The sequence below is a fragment of the Sprattus sprattus genome (assembly GCF_963457725.1).
Source record: "Sprattus sprattus genome assembly, chromosome: 15".
Classification (NCBI taxonomy): Eukaryota; Metazoa; Chordata; class Actinopteri; order Clupeiformes; family Clupeidae; genus Sprattus; species Sprattus sprattus.
Genome location: NC_137913.1, coordinates 27,893,390 through 27,911,759, shown reverse-complemented (window position 1 = coordinate 27,911,759; position 18,370 = coordinate 27,893,390). Strand labels below are relative to the sequence as shown.

The following is an 18,370-nucleotide window of genomic DNA, read 5'->3' as shown; positions in this document are numbered from 1 at the left end:
TCCAAGGTTCCATTCTCTTTTGGCATTAGAGGATTACAGCCCCCCCTTCTAAAGCTTCCATCACAGCCAAGACAACCCCCCTCCACACACAAACACAAACACACACACGCACACACACACACACACACACACACACACACACACACACACACACACACACACACACACACACACACACACACTCACACACACACTCACTCACACTCTCTCTCACACACACACACACACACACACACACACACACACACACACACACACACACACACACACACACACACACACACACACACACACACACACACACACACACACACACACACACACACACACACACACACACACACACACACACACACACCATCCTCCTCTCCACTCCTGCCTCTACTCCAGGCCCTGGCCTGCTGTAGAGAACCTCTCCATCTCAGACACAGAGGGAGGGAGCAGAAGCTCTAATCAGAACCCACAGCTGGCCAGTGACACCAGCATGCTGAGGGGCCTGAACAGCAGATAAACCCCATCAGGCCTTGGTCAGGTGCAATCTGTTCACTGGGGAAGGGGCGGCTTACCACGCTGTGGCCAATTACGAGCGCTGTAGCTGCCTGAGCTTCTCTCTCTCTCCCTCTCTCTCTCTCTCTCTCTCTCTCTCTCTCTCTCTCTCTTTCTCTCTCTCTCTCAACCACTCACTCTCTATCTGTCTGTCTGTCTGTCTGTCTCATCCTCTGTCTCTCTGTCTGTATCTCTCATTCCCTGTCTCAGTCTCTTTCACCCTTGATTCAGTGTTTGTCACCGCCATCCTCTCAATCCCTATTTTTCTACTTCAGTCCCTGGTAATTTATTGCCTATTTAAAATTCATCCACCGACACAATTATTCTGTGACCAGATGGTCACTTGATGGCATTGAACACATTTAACATTATGATTTGTTAGGGAATGACTACTGACGATAAATAAATATTACACTAACACGACCACTTCAATGAAATCATACAGAAACATTTACAAATACATATAACCACGCTATATAGTACTAAACTATACTATACTATACTTTTCTATAATTTGTTGTCAGTGTTGCACAGAATACGCAGCCTTTCCATTTGCACAGTATATGTCTACAAACATTACTCCTATGTTTCACATTGTTTTATCTTATGGTGGCACAATATACATTGTGATGTACTGAGTCATTCTTTACGTCACACATTATGCAACATACATACATGTAATACAGTCAGACCCACTCCGTTCATACGGAAGGCCAATGTTTACTGCCATCCCATATAACACATCATTGCACGGGCCTGGCGAGGTTAATGATTCACCTTCTTCAATCCTGCAACATTTCCTCATTCCAACTAGGTCATTAGCAGACTGAAAGACTGAAGGACAAGACTGGAATGGATGCAGATGACATATTTCTGGTGCTGGTCCTGAGTCAGTCAAGGCTTGGTGTAGCCACAGATACTCTCCCTCCCACCTTTTTAACCCCCCCCCACACACACACAGAGTTTGGTCTTAATTACACCTCAGTCATGTTCAGTGGAGCGTGTCTCTGACTTCAGACTAATCTCAACATGGAACCCCCTGAATCTGACAAACAGTTTTAATGGGGACACATTTCATCCACGCAGGGCTTGCAAAGACCCGATGGAGCACATTCACACGGGGTGGAGTTGGGGGTGTTCTGGAGAGCACCCTCGGTCTCTAAGCTGTGGCCCAAGCTGTTTTTCGATGATTTTTTGAGGAACAGAAATGTGGGGCCGTTTTAGGGGAAATGTTTCATGGGATTAATTCCAAGATGAATGGAGGCTATCAAAACTAGGGGTTGCTGGCTCCTAACAACTATAATTCTCAAGCTAAATCTAACGTGGCAAAACACAGGTCCAAATCCTGAGGCCCCAAATGGCGTGAAAGGGGATCACATGAAACGGCTGGGGATCTGTTGGATTTCAGTACCCTACGAGATCAAAGACACTCAAACAAAAACAAAACTGGGAAAACTCAATTCAGTTGCATAAGGCCATTTTGCAATACATGCCCATGTGCGACACAAGCCAGACGTGAACCCACACAAACACACACACAAACACACACGCTTGATAAAAATGTCAACACCCTTACACACATACAGAGAGAGAGAGAGACAGAGACTAATACACAATGCATTACGTCATCATACTGATCCCATCCCATAACCTCTAAGGGGTAGGCCTATTACCTTAGAGATGCTTATTAGACGGCTCTTCTTAATGCTGTAGAATGCTCCATTCACTTGAATGGGGCTTCCCAACGTTCTGCAGTCCGTTACTTACCGATAGCGGACCGTTGCTATGCAATAATGACCGCTGTCAAGGAAAGTGGCCTTTTTGCCTCTGATTCACGTCTTTCGTTTGTCTGGGAATTCCCCGCCCCTTTACTGCATTTCATTTGCTCAGTTGGTCTGGCGAACTACTCAACAGCGCCACTTCAGTCCACTTCAGTCACGTAATTGGACACGCCTTAAACCAATCAGACCAACGATACTATACAACGATACAACGATCGGTAATAAAGCAAACACATATTTTTTCTGCATGAATTGTTCCAGGGCAAGTTTCTGTTCTGTTTTCAAAGAAAACTTGCCTTATCGAAGTTTTGTGGTGCTTCGGAGGCCACCATGACCAATGTTTAAAAACTCACATTGCTGTAGCTTTTGTTACGTAGACGTGGTTATTTTAAATCCGCCAATGGCGCGCCAGGTAGCCAAAAGCCAGTTTGTGATTGGCCCCAAGGATCCTTACAATGCTGAAATGAACTTCTATAGAAAGTTTGCCAGACCCACTTCTGAGGCAAAATCAAATTGGCCGGAAGAAGAGGGGCGGGGCTTCCCAGACAAGTCTTTCGTAGCACTGCGCAAGTAGTCCGGTAACTTATCAATGGAGTTTCAGCGGACGGTTGAGCAGCTGTGTTCTAAAGAAAGTTTGTTAAATGTTTGAAGTTCAACGTCTTTGACGAACTATTTCTCTGCTTTCTCCGCTTTTTAATACTAATGTTAACAAATAAATTGTAAAGAAAACACACTGTGTGAAGTTATTTTTTCGTGTTGGCAAGTAGCCGTATAATAAGCGGGATAATGTATAGAACGCCGGTCATACATTATCCCTTACATAACACACTCTCCTCATCTTATGCTGTAGTCTCTACGTATAACAAAAGCATTGCCCCCACAGCATCATTCAGGGAGAACAGAACAGTGGCTCCAAATAAATAATTTACAGGTGTGTGGTGAATAATAAAAATGTCTCCTAATGTCTGGATGTAAAAATACAATGCAGGCAGCTGAAAAGGTTAAGTTTGCGTGACTGGGCCAGCAGACATTGAGTCAGGTGTGTGGGGAGGTGTCATGACTCCATGACCTTGAGAACATAACAATGCACTCAAACAGGAGAGAAGCGGAGCGGGGCACAGAGCGTGGAGCGTCTGTCCCATGTCAGAAAATGTGTTGTAAAATAGAATATTTCTAAGATTAACTTTGCAATACGAACATTTTATGAATATTGATATTTTCTACATTTGCCTATTTTTGACTCAAAAGTTACAGGGGACTTCTATCCATTTTTTGAAAAGTCACATTTACAAGAAGTGGCCAAAAGTCAAAAGTAATTTTTGTGATTTTAGTTTTTTTACTACATAATATTTTTATGTGGTTTCTACATTCTACATTTTTTAAGTGCATTCATAATATTTAAACAATGTAATTAAAATGTCAGTGGACTGATTGTTCACGGCTGAAATCCTAGCCTAGCTCACAGAGGCAGGTTAGATGTAGTCTCTGAGGAAGATAAACATTATAAATATATATATTTTAGCTTTCAAAATCATACACATGCACAGACTAAAGATTGCCATTTATGTCACATCTATCCCCGACCTAAAATGCAGCAGATCCTCTTTGACTGAGAGTTTGTGTGCCATTACAACCCACTTGACTCAGGGGGATGTAGGCCAGATGTGGATCCGCTGTCAAAATGCAAAGAGAAGTATCAATGCATGCTCTTTTATACATTTTCCAAATGAATGAAGGAGTGTTCATTCTCATAACACCATGGCATTCAGGCATTTGTTTCAAAATATAGACCAGACATGTTTCTGAACATACTTGGTGACTGATTGTCATTCTGGTCTACATGAACAAAAGTCTGCACACCAACTGTAGCCGGCATGCTGTGTTCTGTGAATGATTAGGCTATACTTTAACAAGTTTAAACCAGTTTTGCTGCCACAATTAGTCCATCTGAGGCTGCCACAATTAGTCCATCTGAGGCTGCCCTAAGCATGTTTGATTGAGGCAAGTGTAATCATAGTGCTGTTTAGCTGATTAGTTGAATTGGGTGCGACTGGGTAATCATAAATGCCTGTGATAAGTTCAATAGGTATTCAGGGCAGAGGCAATAACATGTAAGGCCTCCAGGAACAGGATCAGCAGACTACCTTATTGACTTTATCTAGAGTATCCATGTAATTACTGAAGCATTTCAATGGAGTCTCATAGAACAATACATAATATGTAGCTATGGATCCAGGACCCTGAGGCGTGCGGGGAAGATTATGGCCGACCCCTCCCACTCTGGGCACAAACTCTTTGTGACCCTCCCCTCCGGCAGAAGGCTGCGGTCCATCAGGACCAAAACCTCACGTCACCAGAGCAGCTTCTTCCCGTCTGCGGCTGGCCTCATCAACAAGGCCCTGGACCCCAGCCCCCCAACACGGACTAGTCCTGAACTCTTAATTGCACACTAGTCCTGCATTTTCCATTCAATACATTCTGTACATTTTCAAATATATTTTATATTTAGTTTTTCCTATGATTAATAACGTCTCGGTTACTTACGTAACCTCGGTTCCTTTAGTGGGAACCGCAGAGAGTACAGATGGGACGTGACCATGTCACGGCTCCAATTCGAATACACTATTCATTCACGCCGGAAGGCTGAAATATGTCAATCATCTCCTGAGCCCGCCCCCTCAGGAGCGCATAAAAGGCAGCGCTTGACATATGATCACTCTCTTGGACAATTTTGAGCGTAACATAAGAACACACCCACTCCAAGAAGAATGGACACTGTACACGCAATCTTTGTACTGTCTGCGGTTCCCACTAAAGGAACCGAGGTTACGTAAGTAACCGAGACGTTCCTTGTCGTAGGAACACTACGACAGTACAGATGGGACCGTATCCCTTCACGCGTGAAAAATACAGTGTCAATCAGCCTTGACCAGCTCCTCGTATTTCTGACCTCCCAAGAGGCACACACGGTAGATGGTGGTTAACGGTTCATCTGTGTTTGACCATAAAAGCTAATGAACACATATTTTTTTAATAACCATTCCATGTAGACTACAACGATTTCCAATCGTATGTCTACACGATATCCCCATATACCGGAATGTCAGCATTTAACCATGAAAAGGACTGACAACCGTTCATATTTAAGAAACCATTCACAGGCTCTGGGGGGCTATTGAATTTTCAGCGTGCAAGACTCCCTGCAAGAAGGAGGGGGTCGACACATCTAACATATAGAATCTTATGACGGTGTGGCGAGAATTCCAACTCGCAGCCTTAAATATGTCTTCAACTGAGACGCCTTTCAACAAGGCCCAGGAGGAAGCAACTCCCCGAGTGGAGTGCGCACGCAACTTCACCGGGGGCTCTAAAGATAAACTCTTATAAGACAAAACGATAGCCTCCACTATCCAACGGGAAAGGCTCGGTTTTGAAAGAGGTCTGCCCCTTGCCTGTGCGCCAAAGCAGACAAACAGCTGGTCAGTTTTTCTGAAAGCACTCGTGCGCTCCGTATAACATCGGAGAACGCGCACCGGGCATAGTTTATTCAGGCGCTCCTCATCCGCCGAAGCGAAAGGAGGAGGCGAAAACACTGCCAATTCAATTACTTTGGAGGCGAAATGGAGTCGAAACCACCTTGGGTGTGTAGGCAGCATTAGGTCGCATAACCACTTTGTCACCAGCGATCGCGAACTGAAGGCAAGATGCGCTGACTGACAGAGCGCGCAAATCGCCCACGCGCTTGGCTGACACCAGAGCCAGTAAAAGCGCAGTTTTAAAAGAGACAAATTTCATGTCTACCTCCTCAAGGGGCTCGAACGGAGGCCCTGTAAGAGCGCGTAAAACCACCAGTAGATCCTATGAGGGCACCAAGTGCCTGCCTGTCAGGCACTCTGAGACGCCTAACGCCAGCCATAAAGCGTGACGTTAAAGGGTGATTACCTGGGGTTTTACCATTGATGCCTGCATGACAGGCCGAAATAGCCGCCAGGTAAACTTTGAGAGTGGAAGCAGCCTTCCCCTCGTCAAATAAATGCTGCAGGAATTCTAAAATGACACTCAGAGCGCAGTTGATGGAGTCGTACTGACGCGCGACACACCATTGATCAAACCTGCGCCACTTCAGCGTATAGAGGGACCGTGTCGACAGAGCCCGAGCACTCTGAATTGTGGACACCACTGCATCAGACAGACCCGAAGCTATGAGCCTGCTCCTTTCAGGTGCCAGGCACTGAGCTGCCACAGCTCCGGTCGTGGATGCCATATCGTGCCGTGCGCCTGCGTCAGGAGATCCCTCCGTAGAGGTAGCATCCAGGGAGGCCGCACTGACATCCTGTAGAGATCTGCGCACCATGGTCGATTGGGCCAATGGGGGGCTACTAATATTAATTCTCTGCCCTCGTCCATTATCCTGCTCAGCACCTGCTGAAGGGGAGGGATTGGGGGAAAAGCGTAAAGACGCCTGTTCGGCCATTGGTGGCCCAGCGCGTCCACACCTAATGGGGGGTTGTCTCCCCCCAGCGAGAACCAGAGAGGGCAGCAGGCGTTTTCCCTGTTGGTAAACAGGTCCACCTGAGCCCTGTGAAAACGTAGCCAGATCTGTTTGATCACTTGAGGGTGCAGACACCAGTCTGCCGCCCGTGGATTGCCGACTGCGGATGCCCGTGGATGCGACTTGCCGCCCACATGAGCAGGCGGGTTGCCAGGTGATGCAGACTCGGCGACCGATCACCCCCTTGGCGATTGATATAGGCGATCGCTGACGTGTTTTCTGTCCTGACTAGTACGTGCTGACCGTTTAACATGGGCAGAAAGTGCTGCAGCGCCAGGAAAATCGTCTTGAGTTCAAAGACATTTATGTGTGACTCGGCCTCCGTCGCAGATCAGAGGCCGTTCACTGATTTCCCCTCGCAGATCGCTCCCCACCCTGCCGTGGAAGCGTCTGTGGTTATCACTAAGCGACGTGTCACTATGCCCATTGGCGCTGCCGCAGTGAGGAAGTGTGGCGTTCTCCAGATCGCCAGTGCTTTCAGGCACCTGGCATCCACTGTCGTAACTGTTCCTGGTGGAACTGAGTTTCAGAGAGAGGTACCACCATTGGAAGGGCCGTGCTTGTAGCATTCCGAGTGGTAACGCTATAGCGGCCGAAGCCATCATCCCCATCAGCCTTTGGCAAAGAAGGGATGAGACTTTCTTTTTCAGTTTGAACTGACTCACACACGACCTGATTGCCTCCATTCTTCCTTGAGATAAACCAACCGTCATAGAGGTGGAGTTTAAAGTCATGCCTAGGAAGAGAGCGGATTGACTGGGAATTAAGACGCTTTTGTCCCTGTTCACCACGAAGCCCAGACGATGTAGGTGCAACACCACTAGATGGCACTCCTGCAACGCCGCTTCTTTTGACTTTGAGCAAATGAGCCAGTCGTCTAAGTAATTGTGAATACGCAAGCCTTGTCTCCGCAAAGGGGCGATGGCTGCTTCTACGCATTTCGTGAATACCCTTGGTGCCAGAGCTAGACCAAAAGGCAGCGCGCAGAACTGATATGCCTTCCCTCCGAACGCAAACCTCAGAAACTGTCTGTATCTGGGGTGAATCGGGATATGGAAGTATGCGACTTTTAGATCGATGGAGGTGAACCAATCCCCTGATCTTATGTATTGAATTAATAGACGAGGGGTCAGCATTCTGAAATTCATCGTCATGAGCCCTTTGTTCAGAATACGGAGGTCTAAGATCGGTCGATATTTTCCGTCCTTTTTTGGAACCAGAAAATAGCGACTGAAGAACCCCCTGTTCTCGTCTCCGAGCGGTACAGACTGAATAGCTCCTTTTCTCAGGAGGGAGTCTATTTCCTCCTGTAGGAAGACCGCTTGATGCCGTGGCACTATCGTTTCAACTACGCCCCTGAACCTTGGGGGGGGGGGGGGGGGGGGGCGGGCAAACTGGAGCGTATAACCCACTGAAATGGTTTTTAGAACCCAGGGTGACACTGCGCATGCGCGCCAGCTCTCCACACAACCGTGCAGGTTGGGCCGAGAGAGAAACAATAGGTCGAGCACTAGCTCGCTCATATTCAATCTGACTATCTCTAGATCTGTGCTGGCGGAGGCGCTGGTGAGCGGAAGCCGCTGCGCTTGGATCCCATGGCTGGTGTCGCCTGATCAGAAGAGCGCTGGTCAGAGGTAGAGCGTGGCATCCAGGCTCGGAAAGCCTCGCTGCTCTTTTTCTCCACCTCAAACTGGGCGGCCATCGTTTCCACGGACTCACCGAAGATCCTGTCGGTGGTGAGTGGCGAGTCTAGGAGAGGAGCCTTTTCTTTGTCGCTGAGCCTCGCCAGAGACAGCCAGAGCGAGTGAAGAGTCGCGACAGACTCGCCCATGACTCTCCCGTGTGCCTGCGCTGTGCAGCGGGTAAGGCGGAGAGAGAGGTCAGTAGCCCGGCGCAGCTCGGATACCACCTGGTGTTCGCCTCCCAACGATGCGGCTAGCTCAGTAAGCAGCTTTGCTTGGTAGCGCTGCAGGAGAGCAGAGGTGTTGGTGGAGCAGGCGGCTTGCCCAGCCGCCAGGTACGCCTTCTCAGCCAACGAAGCCTGGTGACGGGAAATCCGGGACGGCAGGGTGAGCTTCTGGCCGAGACGCGCTGTGGGATCAGAGGGCGAGAGGTATGCAGCCACCGCCACTTCTACCTGAGGGACGGAGAGGTAGCAGCTCTCCTTTGCCTGGTCGAGGTGGAGGTAGGCGGCGAAGCCTGGGACCGGAGCCCGTCCAGAGTAGGGTGTGGCCCAGGTCGCTGTGTGCTCCCTGTGCACCTCCGTGAAGAAGGGGAGGGGGCTGGGAGCTGAGGCTGGAGGGCCGCCGTAGAACTCGCCGTCCAGCAGGGAAGGCTGCACGACGGGAGGTGACGGGAGAGGGAGACCCAGGTAGGTCGCAGCCCTCAGTGCCACCTCATGCAGTTGTTGGCCCAGGGTCCTGGAGGTGACGGGCAGCTGCTCGGTCACGTCCATCTCCTCGCTCTCAGACGAGAGCTCCTCGAGTTCGGGCAGGCTCTCGGTGTCCAGTCCGAAATCCAGCTCGAGGGTAGGCAACTCCTCAAAGCAGGAGGGCAGTTCCACCGCCTCGCGGTCCTCGGCCACCAGTGGGGCGAGGGGAGGTATGGGAGAGGGGGGAAGGGCTAGCGGGTGAGGCAACAGCTCGAGAACGGTTGCCACACACTACGCTGCTGGAAGCTGACGGAGCACGAGGGCCGAGTGGGGGAGCCCCCCCAGTCGGCGCTGGAGTACGCGCACCAGAGCCGCTGCGTTGCCAGAACGCATGGCGCTTCCGGACTCTGGCCAAATCCATTTTGGCACAGAGTTCACAGGCGGGGTCGTCGTCACCAAGGGCGGCAGCTGCGTGGTCCAGTGCATGTGAGCGGAGCGGAGCGCCCGCAATTCCAGCTCCCCGCTCAGGAGGATGTCCGCTCATTCGCTCTGCCGCTCAACGTTGTGCCAGGGCGCTCCGCTCAAAACCGCTCCACGCTCATCTTAAATTTCCTGCCGCTCCGGCGAAATCGCTCCACGCTCCGCTCAAATTTTTAGGAGAAATTATTTTCTGACATTTTCCCTTCATGTAATTATGCCAGGGCCCTGGGACATATGGCGTTTGATTAAAATGATGTCACCGATACATGTGTCAAGTCTCATTCAGTTACTCGAAATGATGCAGACAAACGGACGGTCATATCACCTAACCTGCTGATAATAATGGGCCTTAACCAGTATGACTGTCAATTTTTTGACCGAAAAGTGTCACGTTTATCTTGCTGTACCAATAAACGTGTAAACAAATCGGAGTTATCGTCAGACCCATCGCTTTGCAGGAACGTTTTGTGTGCTAATCGCCTACAACTGCAGGATTACCCAAAGCTACAACTGACAAAGTTTACACTTAGATAAATACCCGTAAACTCATTCCAATATCGTAAAAAGGTACTAGAAGATGTGATAACAGTACAAGGACAGTTAACAAGTCACCTTTGAGTCATGAATTACGACCAGGTATGATAAACAGCTATCTAGCCCACTCTCCATACAGCACTGCCTGAAACGTAGCTACGTTATAAAGATAGACTAGCACAAATACGTAACACCTTGCTCCATTCATGTTGCCCCGCGTTTCCTATTTAATTATTAATGTATTTACTAGACTACGTTAGTGTATATTTTTATGATATTGTATCCCACCTTTTATTATACAATGTGCAATCCTCGTCTCGGCGATTCCGTGGTGAAGTTGAAACTCTCCATAGCACTGCCTGAAACGTAGCTACGTAGCTACGTTGTAAAGATAGACTAGCACAAATAGCTGTCAACGTAGCTACGTTATAAAGATAGACTAGCACAAATAGCTGTCAACGTAACACCTTGCTCCATTCATGTTGCTCCGCGTTTCCTATTTAATTATTCATGTATTTACTAGACTACGTTAGTGTATGTTTTTATGATATTGTATCCCACCTTTTATCATACAATGTGCAATCCTCGTCTTGGCGATTCCATGGTGAAGTTGAAAACAGACTATAACAGATTATAGGCACAGACTACAGCATAGGCATTGACTTAGGTTAAGTCAAACATGAATTTAAATAAAGTCTATTCCATTGAGCAAATGCCAACAACCAGAGAAACAGTTTATTTCAAACCAGCAAGAACGACTTTATTTAAGGCTTGAAAAATGTAAAGTTGAAGATAAAAAAATCAATCAAACAAAAACCTTTAAAGTGTTCATAGTGTAACTTGCAATGCAACTTCTTGATGCAAAAAATAAATAAATAAAAAAACTTCTTGTACTCACAAGTGAACGTAGGCCTTTTACGCGATTAAAGAACAAGACTCTTGGGCAGATGCGTAAGGGTGGCGCAGTGTACAGAAAAAAACAGGCGTTCTGTCTCAGGCATCATCTGGACAGTTCTTTTGCGTTCACCTTTAGTAGAACCAGTCTGGACAATATTTCAGGCTTCAGGCTTGTGCGGTGACTTCTGGACACCAACCCGGCTGCAGAAAACACCCTCTCTACGCTTGCAGAGCCACTGGGGATGCTGAAGACGACGCGAGCTACTTTCACCAGACGGGGATATAGCTTGGAGTTTTCCATCCAATACTGAATGACTTCAGTGTCAGGATTCTGCCGTGGGGTCGAAAGGAATTTTTCCACTTCTCCTTTGACGTCTTCAGGAGTGCGCAGCTGCTCGCTGAAGTATGACCCAAACAGTCGTGACTTTTTTGGTTCAGAGTCTTCAGACTCAGGGGCTTCAGATGAGGTGTGTGTCGGGTTTGGTGCTCCGAGAGGAGAGTTCATTCGTTCCGTTTCCTCCACAAGGAGGTCGCGGATCTCCCCAAGCCTGTTGCATACATGCTCGTCACGAATTATCCATTCCGTTTTAAAGCGTGGATCCAGTACCGAGGCTAGAAGTAAGTGCTTGTCGGTGTAATATCCACTGTAACGAGCTGTGATGTTGTTGGCCAATGTTTCACTGAAGGCAGCGATGGCCATAGGCAATGCAGCATCCTTCGTGAGCAGGGATTTTAATTCACTGACAGCGGGCAGAATCATCCCCAGGTTCCCCAACTCCTTCTGCAAGGTGTTTGTGAGGTCTGCCAGTGGTGTAAGCACTCCAACAAGCTCCGTCAGCTGCCTCACTTCGTTTAGGGTGATGTGAGCTGCAGAAGTCTTCATTTTTAACTGCCACAGTGGGTCTTTATTGAACAGTCGAAGGACCGAATCTATCATCTGAAGCTGGCTGCTCCATCTGGTGGTGCAAGCAGTTGAGGGCCGAACACCTATGCGATCCGCCTCTTCGGTGTTGAGTGTGCTCTTCCTCACGCTTCTCACCAGATTTCCGACTTTGGCGAGCAGCCTGGTGATGTTGCTGTGCTCGTTAATGGCATCTTTTATCGCCAGCTGAAGCAGATGGATAGGGCATCTCAAATGTAAACTCGAGGCAGTGAAGTAGGTGTATATCATGGTTTCTGCATTGGCTGTAACCGCATCCACTTCCATCTGCGACAGCGCAGGCATATCATCCTCCTCGTCACATTCAGCGCTGCCATCATCATCATCACCAGTCGTGGTCTCTTCCGTCACAGGCAAGATGTTGAAGGCCTTCACCATGTTGCTGGCGCTGTCGGTGACCACCCTTATTACTCGTCCTTCAATGTTCCAGTATTTCAGGACACTCTCGTATAGCCTATCTGATAAATCCGTTCCGCGGTGTGATGACCCTTGATGTTGTCACAGCTCAGCAATGATGTGTGTCCGCGGAATGACCCATCAATGAAGGTGGCCACAATTGCTAGGAAGCTGTGCCCCCTTCGGCTGGTCCAAATGTCTGCTGACACCACGAAACCGTCACCTTTTTTCAGTAGGTCTCGCAGACCATCGTTCATCTCCTGCAGGGCATCAGGCATCAGCGTGTCCCGTACCGTGTTGTAGCACGGAGGCGTGTAGCCTGGCTGGGCCATACTGGCAAAATATCGCGTTCCTTCCCTTTCTCCTTCTGTCAGTGGTTTGTAATCCAGACATATCATTTTAAAGAACGCTTTATCCAGCTGCTTCTTTCGTATGCCTGTTACAAGTGGGGCTTTGGCGGTAGCGAAGAAACTCTTTATTCCTGTGCTTTGCCCTTCAGTCTGCTGCTCTCGCTCTGTTTCTCGGCCTGAATAAGAAATAATGGAATAGGCCTAATTTAGAACGTTGTATTAAAATACAGGCTTTCATGAACATGAAATGACGTGTCATTTCTCTGTGTAGGCAATGCATAGGGCTTATTAGCTAAAGGCGGCTACTGAATAAGACAAAGTGACATAGCAGTTGGAGAATCCGACGGCAGCCAACTGTCAACTTGTATTTAAATTAATCAAAATTATTTAATGAAATAATCTAACTCCAAAGAATTAGTCTACGGGAAATTGTTGTTGAGAAGTCAAAACAAAAGGTCTTTGGGGAAATGTTGTACCCAAAATGTTTAATCTAGAATTGGCAAAAGAGGAATGCTCACGTTTTGTTGGATGTTTGCGGAGAACCTCTTCGTGTTTTCTAGTTACGTGTCTTCGAAGGTTAAAATAAGAATCTTTTCCCACAGCAACGATGTCGCCACATTCTTCCTCATGCTCATCTTCCTCTCGCTTTTTTACCAGAATTTTACATTTATACTTATCACCTTGCTTTCCGAAGTATTTAACAAACTCCATCTTCTTACTCTCAAGGGCACACGACGAGCCAGTGTTGCGGGGGGGGGGGGGGGTTGGAAGGGTCTCACGTGACGCGTTTTATCCAATCAGGTTGCTTGGATGCTCCCATTGAAACCCATTCTATTCTACGTGAACCACCAGCCGTTAGAAGCCGTTAAAATCAGAGCGGACTGGAGCGGAGTGTAATACCGCTCCGGCCTTTGAATTTAAAACCGCTCTGCGCTCACACTCGCTCCGACCTATTTCTTCCGCTCCGCTCCACCATCCGCTCCACGCTCCGCTCCGCTCACATGCACTGGCGTGGTCCTTGCCCAGGCAGCGAAGGCACATGCGATGACGGCCCCCCTCTTCTCTGGCGTGCCCTCAGTCCGGGTACACCTGTCTGGAGGACATAACTGTAAAAAACAGAAATTAGTGTGAGTGAAGTAAGGTAACAAGCACTTAGCAGGTGGTTAGCAAGCTAGTTAGCGACTGGCTAGTAACACGTTACAATACAGCGACTCGACAGAATAGCAGAATAAAACAAGCCAATAAACTCGTTGCACCCAGAGCTAGTGAAAGGGATAAAACCCAACTCACCGGCTACAAAGAGTTAGAAGCACACGAGGATAAATTAGCAAGTAGCACATTTTTTGAGCGTAACGAGGTTAGGTACGGATACCTAACGTCGAAATTGGAAAAGAGGGTGATCATATGTCAAGCGCTGCCTTTTATGCGCTCCTGAGGGGGCGGGCTCAGGACATGATTGACATATTTCAGCCTTCCGGCGTGAATGAATAGGAGCCGTGACAAGGTCACGTCCCATCTGTAGTCTTAGTGTTCCTACGACAAGGAACTTAATATGCGTATAATAACTAATATGTGTATTGTTTATTGTGTATGTTTATTGTTTGCACCAACGTCCCACAAATAATTCCTGGTAGGTGAAAACCTACTTGGCAGTAAAAACCTTTCTGACTCTGATTCTGATTCTGATGTGAGACCTGCAATTTCATGCAGGAGGTGCAAGTACATGCTTTTGGAACACTGGCGCACATGACTCGTTCCCATGGAAACACTTTGGTGTACACTTTACCCAACATGGAGGAGGACAACGCAGCCGCGGCTCTTGACAGTATCGTGACTGAATTTCATTCGTATGAAGATTTTCTTGATTCTCAGATTACGTCTTTGGATTTATACTATCTAGAGGTAATGTCTGCTTTTTTTTTTAGAATGCCATGCTTCGTAGCAGATTATGTTACCAACGTATCTAGGATAGCTGTCTAGATAACCTAGTTATCGCTAGATAGCCTACCCTCGCTAAGTTAGGTTCATGTTATAACGTTAGATAATGTTGACAGTAAGATTCCCTGACTTTGCCGGTTGGTTGTCGTGTCTAAAGCCTGAGTCTAAATGTTATGTTGCAAGTTGCAAAGCCAAACGCAGCGTCTTCAGGGTGCATGTGAGGTCTTTCCATCGAGCATGATCAAATCATATATGATTAATATGCTATGCAATTGTTACAGGTATTTTTTTTTAACAGTTCAAGAAATGTGCAGCCTACTTTCTTGGTCCAGTCTATACTACTCATTCAAAGGTTTTTATTGATATAGGACAGCTCTTTGAACACTAGGTGGCGGCATAGCACTGTGAGCCAGTTCCGGAATGTTCCGTGTACTCGTGATAAACATCCTCTCACATAGTTAATGTAATCTGCCTTGTTTTGTTTAGGCTTTATTATGTAAAAAGCTAGTATCGCTCGCTTTCGCACCAGCGGTTTGTTTGAGTGGGTTTAAAGCTGTCTGCCAGAAAGGTTTAGTTGGGATTTGCGACGACATTTTGTGTTTGTGATTTTGTTTATCAGTCTTCCTACTTATTTTTTTTCTCTTTTTCTTTCTTTAAAAAAAAAATAAAAAATTGCGCTGTTTTTTCAAACATTCAGTTTAACAAAGCTGTCTCAAAGTGCTGATATTACCATTTTTGCCTGTTTAAGCTTAAAGAAAGAGCTGTGAATGTGCCAGCCTATTTAAAGGTCTAATTTACCCAAGGCCACTGTGTTTGTCAGTGCAGATATGAAGTATAAACTCACCTCATGAAATATGTAGATGAATCATTTTATCAGTGTAGTCTGGTAAACTGCTTCATGGTGGCCATGGAGTTATTGAAAACACATGTGGGTCAAGCCTTCCCACATTGAACCTATTAAAAAATAATCACCTGATAAGGGCAATAGAACAAATAGCAATCATTTACCAAATTCCTTTATTGTCATCACTAGGCGTAGATACATTCCTCTACCAGGGCAAAAGGTATCCCACTTTTTTCTCTGGCTATGCCGATTCTTATCACGTGTAGCCCACTGTGAATTTAAGCACCTAACCTTGGCCTTGATTCTCCTGTCGTAAGTGTTAAATAATCGCCTGAAGTAAGTTGGCCAAGTCTATCAGTGAACCATCAGGTAGTAGTTGACATTACCTGTCTACCGGAACACCCCACTGCGAGAGTGTGAGGCTAGTAACTGCTTAGACCCCGTCGCCCCTCACCCCCCCTCACCTCAACCACCCCCCAAGGGACCCTGCTTGGATTTCCAAACAACATTCTTCTGTCTGACCACTTGCTTACTCGGGATTTGTTAATGTGGTGCTCTAGAGATGAGGCTTATAAATAATTCAGACGCTAGGGTCGAAGGAGTCATTCATAACAGCCGGGCTTGTAGTGTTTGTCTTGCAGGCCTGAATCCCTGGAGGGGGTGCGAGGAGTGGGGGCAAGGGTCTGTTTTCAACTCAGCCAGCTCTTCTCCACACTCCTGTTGACAACAATCTAGATCGGTCTTGTACTCTAAAATAGTGTTCAACTCCGAGCCAAAGACATTTTTCTGCTGTCATGAAGCCAGCGTCTAGCAATGGAGGACACTTTTTTTTTTAAAGATTTGGTAACACTTCTTCACACCTATGATATAAGATCATTTGGGTCAACTCTTGAAGTTGACATTTATCATTAGCCATTTCCTTTACAAAGCCTGACAAAATCCATACAGGAAGCCGCATTTGAGCAATGCCAGGATGCTTACTTGCTCAAGAGTTGCTCCGTCTCAACTAGTGGGTTTCGTAGGGGACCACAAAATAACGTAGAAACCACCTGATGGAGGTTTGCCTTATTACAAAGTAGAGCAGGTTTCAATTGATGGCTGTTTAACCACACTCTTTTGGGCCACTGTACTCTTTGTGTGCATAATGAACCACAGCACGTCCCATCTCTCCCATCCCACTCCAAGCCCTGAGCTCATTTGTCAAAGAATAGCTCAGTGGACGCTGCAAATGGATTGGGATGAGGGGAAGGGGCAATGAATCCAGGGCTCGACCCAGTCTCCACTGCCTTCTCTGGCCACATGAAAGCCTCTGGTGGGCTTTGAAGGGGACCGGGGCCCCCCTCTGCTATCCAGATGCTGGAGGGGTGAGCTCCATGAGGAGAGGTCTGATTTCTGGTGTAGGGTGTGGAGGTGGGGGGATTGATCACTGGGGCCACTTTGGAGCCTTGGGTATGATTTGGAAGGCCAGTCGTTAGCTCTTTGGCCTGCGCTCAGTTCACCGTCCCCAAGTTCTGGCCTGGTCTTTGTGTCCTCAACTTGCTCTCCTGTTTTTTTTTCCTCACCATCATTTTTTTTCCCTGTGGTTAGCCTACATATTGGATTGTTGGTGGACCCGAGGTTTCACATTTAATAAACAAGCATTCAAGCTGTGTTATTTCTTCGGTCCAGACAAAATATGTCCTCCGCCTGACCAACGCGCTGAGATTGAAAACACTGGGGCCAAAGCAGGGCTCTGTACGGCGTCTGACCCGTGAACTTGAGCTAACCTGAAAACAGAGGTGAATGGAAAGCAGCACCCCTGAAAGCCTGGGTTACTGATGTTTTTCATGTGGATAACCTCACCGCGATGCTGTTGTTTGTTAAGTTTACTCAGCATGGCGCTGCAAAGGACTTCTGTGGTATGTTAAATAAAGACTTTGCTAACCATGTTGGAATATACAGCAAACGTTTGGAGATGACTGGGATTATGACCTCCTTAATGATGGTCAAAGTGATTATAATCGTTGGCCCTCCAGTACAGGTGTGAGTGATAGTTGACACATACAACAGTTTTTTTAGCAGACACAAAGTGTCGTTCTGTTACATTTTTATCAGTGGACCGTGGATGTCAGAACCATGATGGTGTTGTAATCCTCTTCCACCAGTTGTGCTATAGTTGCCTCATCTATACAGGCCTAATACAAAACATTTAGCCTGCTTATTGAGTAGAGATGTTTAGCCTCAGTACCACAACGTACAGTACTATATCAGTGTGATAAGAATCTGAAGCATACACATGTTGTTAGAGTGACAAAGACTCTGACATCTTAGCTTAATGTGGTGCTGAGGCAGCGATGAGACAGCCCCCATCCATTATGCTATATAGAAGAATATTGCTTGTGTTAATGCTTTTATGGGAATGTTTACAATGAAAAATGCAGCGGTAATGATGACTTGACCTTTCACCTTTACCCTTTAACCTCTGGCTGGGCTGTAACAGGATGAGGAGTTGGCACGCCACCTGGTGGAGCTGGGATACAGAGGCAGTGGGGAGGTGCTGAAGAGGGAGGAGTTTGAGACCAGGAAGGCTGCTGCCGAAGCGTCACGCCTCAACAAGAGGAGTCAGAGACAGTAAGTGAGAGAGAGAGAGAGAGAGGAGTGTGTGTGGGTGTGTGTGAAGATGTGATTATGGAGGGTGTGGAGATGTGTGTAGGTGTAGGGGGCCTGGGGCAGTGTGTGTTTTCTGTGTATCCTATACCAAA

The 18,370-nt window shown here is 47.3% G+C and overlaps 1 protein-coding gene across 1 annotated transcript in view; it reads left to right on the top strand.

Moving 5' to 3' along the window:
• Positions 1-14,638: 14,638 nt before the first annotated feature.
• The window catches only part of cfap299 (cilia and flagella associated protein 299), a gene marked incomplete at both ends in the record, with an annotated part of 94,311 nt that continues 90,579 nt past the window's right edge, over positions 14,639-18,370 (top strand). Inside the window, 2 exons of the mRNA XM_080852858.1 lie at positions 14,639-14,749; positions 18,109-18,239. Coding sequence (XP_080708984.1) covers positions 14,639-14,749; positions 18,109-18,239 — 242 coding nt within the window. The remainder of the gene's footprint in view (positions 14,750-18,108; positions 18,240-18,370) is intronic.